Source organism: Condylura cristata, unplaced genomic scaffold, assembly GCF_000260355.1.
Source record: "Condylura cristata isolate star-nosed mole 26May11 unplaced genomic scaffold, ConCri1.0 scaffold00003, whole genome shotgun sequence".
Taxonomy (NCBI): Eukaryota; Metazoa; Chordata; class Mammalia; order Eulipotyphla; family Talpidae; genus Condylura; species Condylura cristata.
The window spans coordinates 77,137,762-77,147,872 of NW_004567104.1; the positions used below are offsets into that span (position 1 = coordinate 77,137,762).

The 10,111-nt window shown below is 62.1% G+C and overlaps 1 protein-coding gene across 1 annotated transcript in view; it reads right to left on the reverse strand.

Moving 5' to 3' along the window:
- DSCAM (Down syndrome cell adhesion molecule) overlaps positions 1 to 10,111 on the reverse strand; it is a 299,116-nt gene that overhangs the window by 95,847 nt on the left and 193,158 nt on the right. The window contains exons 11-13 of the mRNA XM_012730962.1: positions 5,278 to 5,474; positions 4,214 to 4,310; positions 3,532 to 3,660 (exon numbers count right to left, since the gene is read on the reverse strand). Of these exons, the coding sequence (XP_012586416.1) occupies positions 3,532 to 3,660; positions 4,214 to 4,310; positions 5,278 to 5,474 (423 nt within the window). The remainder of the gene's footprint in view (positions 1 to 3,531; positions 3,661 to 4,213; positions 4,311 to 5,277; positions 5,475 to 10,111) is intronic.

A 10,111-nucleotide genomic window follows, 5' to 3' on the forward strand; every position in this document is an offset into this window, starting at 1 on the left:
AGCGCGGGCGGTTTGCGCTGCCAGGCCCGGCCCGGCCCTCTGTCCCTAGCCTCAGAGCCCCGCTTCGGCTCCGGGCGTCCCCTGGCATCGCGGGGGCTCTGCCCACCGTGTGCACGTGGCCCCGCGTGTCTTTGCCCCGCCGACTGGCTCTCTGGCGCCTGGCTCCCCGCCGGCCCCCTCCAGCTCTTCCCCTTTGGCTGCGAGGGCAGGAACAGGGTCGGCTGACGGCCTCAGAGGTGGCCCCGGGGGCAGGGCGGAGGCCCAGGGACAGCGTGCACGCGGTAACACCTCAGGGCTGGACACTGCCGGGAGACAGGAGGGACCGCGGAGGCAGCCGCAGGACTTGGGGTTCAGGTTCGGGGGGGGCTCGGCGTCCGAGACAGTGCTGCAGCTTCCTGCTCAGGATGCGCGCGCCTTCGGGTCTTCGGGGACTCGGGCTGGGCGACTTCGGCCCCCGCCACGCCGGCTTCGAGAAGGCCGCCGCGGGCCTCTGAGGCCCTGAGAGGCCTCCCGCAGCCTCCCGGCCAGGGGGAGGGCAGGCCCGGGGCTGACGCTGCGGGGTCGCTGGTCCTGGGCTGCGGCCCGGCAGCTCGGTGAGCACCTCCCGCTGCGTCTCCTGCTTCCTGTGAGCCGGGGCCGGCCAGTGGCCGGCAGCCTCGTGCTCCAGGCCCAGCGGCGGGAGACGCCATCGTGGGACCGTTTGGATCTGGGGTTTAGAACACTGGACACGGCTTCGGGTGAGGTCGACGGCCATCCTGGCCTCAGTAACTGCTTTTCCCCGGCTTGTGAAGTAAACGCCTTTGCTGCTGTTCTCTGCAAACGAGGAGCCGGGCAGTTGTGCTTCTGGGTGAAGGACTCAGACGGGGAGTGGTGGGCCACTCTGCAGTGTCCCTGGCCGGAGTGGGGGCCCCGGGCGCCGCTATCAGCACCGCATCTTCCTGGCCAGGCCTCTCCCTGGCCCTCGGCCACTTCCATGTCCCAGCTGTGACCGCATTGTGCAGTCGGCCCTGCGTGGAAGGCAGTTCTCTGAGGGGGCAGTTTCTGCACTCTGGCAGATGCCCAAGGCTGGGATTCTGGGTCGTGCTGTCGCCCCCGTGAGTTACCCCGGCTTGTTTCCCGCAGCGGCCGCCCCTGTCGACTGCCCTCTCCCCGCGGGGGGCCTTTCCCGCGTGCGCTGCGTGGGCAGCGCCGAAGCGGCCGCTGTGTCCTGGTCTCCTCCTTGGTGCGTGTCTGCTGCCCATTACCCACCGGGCTTTCCCCTGTCCTGTTGGGTAAGCGGCCTGTTCATTTTAAAAGTCCTGCTCGCTGGGTCAGTCCGAGACCAGCTAGAGCATCTGGTGACGTCAGCAGTTTCCCCTCACTGTGAATGTCACTCAGACGCCTGCTGCCCCGGGACGCCGGCTGGGCCACGCCTGGGCGCTCCCCACAGCCCCAGTCCTCCTGGCGCGCAGTGCCCCAGAGGGAGTATCCGGTGCGAGGGCTTTCTGGCAGGTTCCAGACGGGGCTTCTGGAGCGATGCAGGACACGGCTCAGGCGAGCCACGGGGCTTGTGGGGTAGGCTGGGAGAGGTGCGTGGCTCAGGCTGGCGGGGCGGGCAGGAAGCCTCTGAAGCAGCAGCAGGGCGTCTCCCGGGCCCGCCAGCTGGCTCCATAGGGCCGGTGCTGGGTCCACTGTGCCTGGGCCTCTCCTGACCTTGTGTCCTGCAGCCCCCTGCTCCGGGGCCGGTCAACCCCTGGCCACCTTGCGGCTGAGCTGGGCTGGAGCCGGAGGGTGAAGGACGGGACGTGCCCTGGATTCTGGCAGCTGCGGCCAGTGGTCAGGGGCCCTGCTCTGCTGCGGCGGCATCTCACCAGCCACACAGCTGAGGTGCCATGGAGGTGGAGGCGAGCCCCAGCTTGGGCCATGAAGACGGCCCCCAGACTCGAGTCTTCGACTTGCTAGCGAAGAGGATGCTTATGTTTGGGCATAAAGCTTGTGCATGCGGCTTAAGTGCAATGGACAGGGCAAGTGCTGGGGACACGGGGACACCCCAAAGCAGAGTCCTGCCTGGGGGGGTGTGTAGGAGAGTGGGGAGACCCGGGATGGTGTCCGCGTCTCCAGGCAGCCCGTGATGGCGAAGGCCCAGGGTGTGCCGGCTCCTCACGAGCCCGAGGAGCACCTGCGAGCCGGAGGGCGGAGGGCCGCTGCTCCCTCCCCAGAGAGCACCCTGGGCCGCCGGGGCTGCGAGCTGCACGTGCGCACCGAGGAAGGCGCAGGCGGTGGGGCTGAGCCAGATGCAGGAGGGGCAGGAGGCCCCGGGGCGCCCGGGGCGCGGGAGGACAGGGGCGTCCGGCTGCAGGCAGATGCCGCCGACACACCGCACAGCAGAGGCTGGGGAAGATGGGCGAGTGCCCCGCCGGGAAACGCAGGGCTGGCGGGCCCTCACCCCGGACTGGGCGGCCCCATCCGAAAATGCCTGGTGCCCCGGATTGGGGCGCTGAGCTCCTGTCACCTCCTGGCCACCGAGTCCGCCCCAGGGCAGTGGCCCCGCGTCAGCCACGGGAGCGCCTGTGAGGCCCCGGAGGCACGAGAACTGTGTGGCTCTTGGGTGACGTCTCTCCAGGCCACTCTCTGTGCCTGCTCCCGGCTCCCGGCCCCAGAATGCCTTGGCCTCGGCCTCTCTTCTCTGCTGCCCTTGGGAAGCCCGTTGCCTGAGATGCGGGCACTGCCCCCACCTAGGCCACCGGGCCGGCCGGCCCTGGGCCACCGTGGCCATCACAGTTCCTGGTGACAGAGGACGGCTCACTGCATCCTCTCCAGAGGCCCCAACACTCCCTGCCCCTCCTGACTGCTCGGTCTGGGTGAAAAACTGTCCATCTTTCTGGCATGCGTGCCCCTCCAGTTGCTGACCGCAAGTCTCCGGTCAGCCTTGGAGTATCCCCCCCAACAGCCAGCCTGGGGCTCCTGCGGCGATGGCCTGTTGGTGCTGGCCGGGCCTCCCGGGCATGGGAGCCGTAACTGGCCCTGCTGCTGGGTCCTGCCAGCTGGGTGGGCTTGACCTTTGTCCTCCTGGAGCCTCTGGCAGGGGGCCCAGAGGAAACAGGGGTTCTGGGGCGCAGGGCGAGAGCTGTAGGGGCATCCTTGTGTGTTTCTAGGGGTGCTGGCCCCAACCTCTCAGCAAGAGCAGCTCCCCATTCTGGTGCACCCCGCTCCAGCAGAGACCAGGGGCCGGAGGGAGCAGGGTGAGGGCGTGAGAGTGGCCAGACTGCTGCCAGTGGCCAGAAAGTCAAAGGGACCCAGGAAAGCAGCAGGGTCCAGGAGGCGGGGGGCGGGGAGAGGCCTGTGTCTCCCTAAAGCCCTATTCCCGATGGGATCCAGGCGCCCTTGCTGCCAGCAAGGAGAGGACGGTGGCGGAAGGCCCCTCCACGCTTCCGCAGACGGCTTGTTCCTCCACGGCAGAATGCGCGACAAAAAGGGACCACAATGAAAAAGGGACCACAATGAAAGGGCCATCTGCGCAGACGGACAAGCTGGAGGAAGTCAGGGACTCACCTGATTTATTTTTGCACTCGATATCGTAGCCCGTGATGGGGCTGTTCCCATCAAAGCCCATCGTCCACCTGAGGGTGATTGTTCGAGCTTTTACATCTTTGATCTCGATTTCGGGCGGGTCCGGGGGTTCTGTGTGACGACAGGAAACCTGGGTTGGCGCTGACGTCTTCGGGGCCCTGGGCTCACCACGCTCGAGGGCACAGGGCCCCCGGCTCCGCGCGGGGGCGGGGGCGCCTTGGGCTTGGGGGCACATTTTATTTTCGGTTCAGCCTCAGGAAGGAGAGAGTCTAGCCTCCCAACTGCCACCGGCATACCCTGGCAGGCGGGCGCAGCCGGGACTTTCAGGCCACGCTCTGGCTTTGGAATCTACGACTCAAGAACTACGGGGCCCCGAGAGCTACACTTCCTGGCCTCACGATAGAGGGGTCCGGACCGATTCCGCGACTGAGCCAAGAAGGCCCAGGACGGCCGCCGGTCACGAGCAGGACTGCTTACTCTGCGGCCCCGGGTGCTCAGGGCGCGCCCCTGTGCCGGGGGAGGGGGCTGCACCTTGAGGGGCTCACCTTGCACCCGCCTCGCAGGAACACGGCGCCCCTGGGAGTCAGCTGCTCCCAGCCAGCGCCCCGCCCCGCCGACTGCGCGCCTGGGCACCTGCACGCGTGGCGTGGCTCTGGCTCCTTACCTTGCACCGTGAGCTGAATTATCCCACGGTCCTCCCCATAAGAATTGATAGCGTGGCAGGAGAAGAAGCCAGAGTCTTCCCGTACAGTCGGCAAAATCTACGTGTAAGCAGATAGAAACCCATCTTACCGCAGCAGGAGGGAGAGACAAGCCAAAGGGCTCTGGGCAGCAAACACCGCTGCCCCTTCCTGCGTGCCGGCCCCGGCGCCTGCACGCACAGACAAGCGCACGCACGCTCACACGCACAGGCACGCACGCGCGCACCCCTCCCTCGGGGCCAATTATGTGGGCATCGCCGCCCACGTGCAGACGGCCGGCTGGCTCGAGGCGCGCTGGCGGGTCAGCTGCCGCTCGTCAGTGGCCATGGGATCTACGTCCAGCTTCACGGTCACGGCCACTTGTACTCCACAGGCCCGTTTCTCCCTGGCTGTGTGCCTTTGAAACGTTCAGAGCAACCTGCCCCCCACAGCAGATCTATAAATTCTGTAGAGAAGCCTCAGTCCCCCAGGACACACACGGAGCCCCGCGCGCGGCTCCAGGGCTGGGCTCTGGGTGAGTCGATACTGGGGTCTGAAACACAGGACTTGTTTCACCCCACACGTGGGTGGCAGCAGCCTGGCACAACAGCACCACTCCGTGATTACCGACGGGGCTGAGCGGCTCAGAGCCTAGGATACCTTTTCAGTTTTCCCTGGCTCTTGGGATGCTGTACCAGAGATGGATTTTTACATTGCATTTTTGCAAAGAGGCAAAGTATAATAATATTGCTGCCCCAAAGCCCGAATGCTAAAACACGCACAAAGCCCAGTGGCCGTCCCCTGGGACTCACTGCCATGAGAAGCTGCTACTTCTCACTTTTTTTTTTTTTATTACAGCTGGGTTCCCTGCCGTGTTCATAATAATGTTGGTCTTAATAACACTGCGAAGTGCTATTTTTGCAGGCGACTCTGTAATCTCGCTGCAGGAAGGCGAAGAGAGCCGGCGCTTCATAAAGAAGTTCCAGGGGCTCGTTTATCACCCCCAGCCCCCCATGTGGAAGGACACCCTCAGGCCGCCGCGCCTTACCTGCAGGGTAGAAACCACCTCCTCCCCCACCTCCTTGGTGGACACGAGGTAACGGGCCATCTCGGGGTTGATGATCCGGTCTTCCTTCTCCCAGCGGACGATGATGGGCTTCTCACCGTGGGCCGCACAGCTCATTTCCTTCTTCTGGCCCTGAGTGGCCAGGGTGGTGTTCGGGTAAGACGTTATCATCGCAGGGACTGCAAACCCAGAAGAGGCCGGGACTTACTTGGCAATGCCTGGCTCTCCCCCACTTAAGCCCCCACCGACTCATGCAGAAAGGGGGTTCTTCTGGGAGAGGTTACTCGGGAAACTGCTGAGCCAGAACCGCAGACCGGGGGGGGGGGGGTGGCCGAGAAAGCGAGGTGGTGACCGAGCGAGCGAGTGGCCGAGCGCCCCACTCCGTGAGGGATGCGCCGAGGACCCGGACCAGCCCTGAGGACACAGAGCATGAGGAGGGCTCCCCACTAGGCCGGAAGGGCCCCTCCAGGAAGCACTCACCCCTCTCTCTGCCCTGCCACATTTCTCATTATCTTTTCAACTGCAGAAATAACACCTGCTCGGACCTCCCTGGTGGCGCAGCCGGTTAAAGATCATCACAAAGAAGCTTAAGCCATTTCCACATGAGTTCGATCCCCGCCTGCCCCAGAGAAGATCCACATGGCGTGGCAGACCTCTCCTGGCCCACCCGCTGCTCCCCTCAGCAGTGGACTTCGTCGATCTGCCTGTTCTGCTCCCCACTCTGTCTCTGGGGAAGCCTCTCACCCTCCGCATCTCTGGCCTGTACCCCAGTTCTGTATGAATAAGTAAATAAAAATCTTTAAAAAAAAAAAAAAGGGAAATAACACCTGCTTGTCAACCGAGGGGCGCCTCGGTGCTGCCGAAGTTGCGAGATTTCTTCCAGACAGCCTCTCCCATGTCCTCCCAAACACAGGCCGTTGCTTCCCTCCCCCCAGCCATGGCAGGGAATTTTGCCCTCCACTCATTGAGAAAACAGAGGTGCCGACTGATGAAATTCCTCAAACTCCGGCTCACCCACCCCAAAAGTAATTTACTGACTTTTGCTCCACCATCAGCTTTCAGGTGGCCTGAGACCGTCCTCTCATCCCGCGACCCACCGGCAACCCTGAACGGCGTCATCCAGCAGACGCCTGTCTACACCCAGCCTTGAAGGGAGAGAGACAGCCCAGAAGCCAGACACAGTGCAAGTTCACGGCACTGGTGCTTCTGCCCCAGAGGCAGGAGCTAAAAGTGAGACTCACAGACCGGCTCCTTCAGGGTCTGCCTTTATCCTGCATCTCAACGTGACAGGAATGAAAATGCTTCATGAAGCCGAGGCAGAAACCGACGGCCTTAGCTCACGCTGTGAAGGAGTGAAAGTAAAGTCGGCCCTGAGAATTTGCAACTGGCCTGGGCCCTAGATGGGCTCGGGCTGAATTTACGCTAATGGATCAGTAGGGCACAGCTCCGGCTTCAGTAACAGGCCCGAGGACAGCGGCGGAAGCAAACTCCCAGGAAGGAGGCCTCCCGCCCCCACCGCCGCCCAGGCCCTGAATTCTCCCGGGTCAGCCTCTGCCGCACGTGGGTGCACAAACCCGGCGATGAAACATCAGGAAACAGCCACCGCCTCTGAGTCAGGCCCAAGGGCCTGGATGCTAGAACTCGAGATACAGACCCAACAGTAAACCCACGCCAAGTCCTTCATTTTTAAAACACGAGAAAGAAATAAGAAGTTATCAGACCGGACTAGCGAGGCTTGCAAATTGCCAAACCCAGTCTATTCGTCAGCAGTGCTTATCTCCTTTTCCCAGGCCTGGGCCGCGAGACCCTCACTCCCCTGCGCAGGGAAGCCCACACTTAGGCTCTCTGTTGTCACCTGACAAGCCAGCCAGCCCTCCTGGACAATTGCTTAGAAGGAACCCCGAACCTTCTAAGGCTGGAACCAGGCAGCATCTCCCCGTGGCTGGCCGGGTGGCCTGAGAACATGAGCCAGTGCGGGAGCCTCGGGGGGGCGGGGCGGCCGGCCTGTCTGCAGGTAGCAGGTGTGTGGGGAGCTGCCAAGAGCAGGGTGCAAAGCTGTGTGGCGGACAACTTGAAAGCACTGGGAACCCCCAATTTTGAGAATTTGCCTGCTACCAGCTGAGAACACGACCTCTGTGACCTCAGGTGTGGTCTCTGACCCCCCTTTCCTCTCATATAAAAAATGTTTACATGTTCATCACATCTCCCTTCGTTCTTGTGCAATGTTTGCTGCCCCGTGAAAACCCCACCACCTGTTCCCCCGTGTGCCATCACCTGTGCTCATCCACTCTGGCCCTTGTCCCTTCTCCTCCCCTGCAGAGTATCTCTGAAGAGGCGGTCTATGTACACAGTGGAATATGACTCGGCACTCAACAAGGATAAGCTCATGCCCCTCACGGCAATGTGACTGCAGCTGGAGGTGATGTGCCCCGCGGAACAAGCCAGAGAGAAAAAGAAAAAGATATCAAACGGCTTCACTTATAGGAGGAGTGTAGAGAAAACAAAAAGGAATCAGAAAAATGAGTCACCAGAATAAAGAAAAAGTCCTCTCCTTTTCTGAGGGAGACATTTCGTGAACAGCTCCACTGGGCGTATTTCGGACACCGTGGAATTCACCTAGCGAAGCGTCCGGCTGGAGCGGGTTTAGGGTTTTACCCTTTCCTCACGGGCTGCTGTAAGCAGCAGCACACGGGGTGACGCACGCGGCACACCCCCTTCCCGGCAGCTCTGGAGGCTCAGAGTCAAGGCAGCCGCAGGGCCACAAGGCCACGGGACTCTGGGGTCCTGTGTCCCTTCAGCGTCCGAGTCGCTGCACCCCTGCGGTCTCCGCCCACCTGCACTCTGTGATCCACCTCGGGTGCTTCCCGGGTCTCCACAGGGATTTGTCACAAGGACACCGGCTTCAGGACCCATCCCATGAGGGGCGGCCTCAGGCCGGCTAGTGACCCCTGCGGAGCTCCCATCTCACCTACGGCCACATTCTGGGCTTCTGACGGTCCCAGACGGCTGGGCGCCGTCAACCCTACTACAGGCATATTCACAGCACCGCAGAGACACGGTTACAACCCCACACGATACGTGGAGTGGTGGGATCGTGACCATGTCACGCACCCGCACATCTGCACCCCCCCCAAATCCCTCACGCCCACTTACAATCATTTTCCGTCACACGGAGCCCAGGCAACCCCCAAGGACGTGTGTCCCTAGAGATCTGCTTTTTCTGGACGCTGCCTATAAATGTGACCGTGCAGCAAGGAGTCTCTTGAGTCTAGATCTCTGACTTGCATATTGTCCATCGGAGTTTTAGCAAGGGCGGCGGCCTCCTGGGCAGCTCTAGCCCCGTAAAGAAAATGCTTTCTGCAGCCAGGAGCCAGGACGCTCTCAGCACATACTAAATGGCTCCTCACCGGCGATGGCGCCGTCACGATGACGTTCCCTTGATGATGACGGTTCATCAAATGTAAGTTCCGAGTGACAGGTTGTGTTTGATGTTCGACTCTAGCAGGAGTGACAACACCCCCTTCCGGGCAGCTTTTCGGGGTCTCTGACATGATCGACCGTGCGGAAGGAGAAACAGCCCATGTAGGGCCCAGCGCGACTGGAAGACAGCTGATCTGTTCTGCATGCCAGGATAAATATGAAGCAAAAGGCATTAAATACCGTATTTTCTTCCAGTTCAGACAGAGAATGCAGGTTGTGTTTCCTTGCTTTTTTTTTCTTCCCCCAGATGGTCTGGTTCTGTGCTAGGTTTTGTCTAAAGAGAGCGCTGTCTAACAATCAGGTAGGCAAGAAGACGGCAAGTCAACGTGACTCCAGCTACAAGTGTGGTGAGAAAGGTAAAAAGGAAAACAGGCCGTGTCAACAGGAAAACCGGGATGGAATCCAGAATATTCCTCAAAAATAATAATTGGGGGTGTTTTAGTCTCTGGGTCTGTAGCCCCAGAGCTTGGGGTCCCCTGCAGAGTCTCCCCAAGCCCCTGTGTGAGCAACGGGGCGTGGCAGGGAGGGCTCGGCCACCAGGCGGCCCTATGACTCTGTGGGGGCTCTCACCCTGGGAATTCGGGGCGCGTGCCCACTCGCTCGCAGGGGCCTGCCACACGGTCGCTGTCCACCCAGGTGGCCCCTGGAGCACCTCTGACCGCCAGCTGGCCAGGAGCCACGCTGGCCGGCCTGTTCTGGGGCTTGGAGTCAGCTCCCTGCTTCACACAGTCTGACAGGCCCTTTACTGGCAAGACGCCTCCTTGGAGACAGGCCAGCAGGCCCCAGCCTGGGGCCCTGTGACAGGCAATTCTGTCCGCAGGTGCTGCCAGGCAGTGCTTCATGGGGCGCGGAGAGGGGGCAGCCGGTGAGCCCCAGGGGAGGTGACGGCTCTGGCCGTCATCACGGCCACAGCCCGTCAGCAGATTCCCGGAACCGAGGGCCTGGTGGCGCTCCTTGGGCCGCAGGGTTCCACGGCCCGGGGCGTGCTCCCGTCTTGTGCCCGGCACCCCACCCCAGGCCACTGGGTCTGTGCCCGGCCGGCCACCCCACAGCTCCGCTCACCCCGTGCTGCCATTGCCTGAGTGTGATGCAGACACGGCAGGCATGTGGCCATCTGGGGTCCACGTCTTCATCATTTGACCATGCTCATATCCAGGGCCAAAGTGCCCTTCAAAACCTCATAACACTGGTGATGGTCACAGCTCACACATACCGCTCAGGCCAATGCTAGAACCTTCGGGGCCACCAGGAGGCACCTTCGGGGTCACAGAGGCAGGAGCCAGCTGATTTTCTGAGTAGAGAAATCGAGCAGAGAGGCGGCTCGGGCGGGAATGTG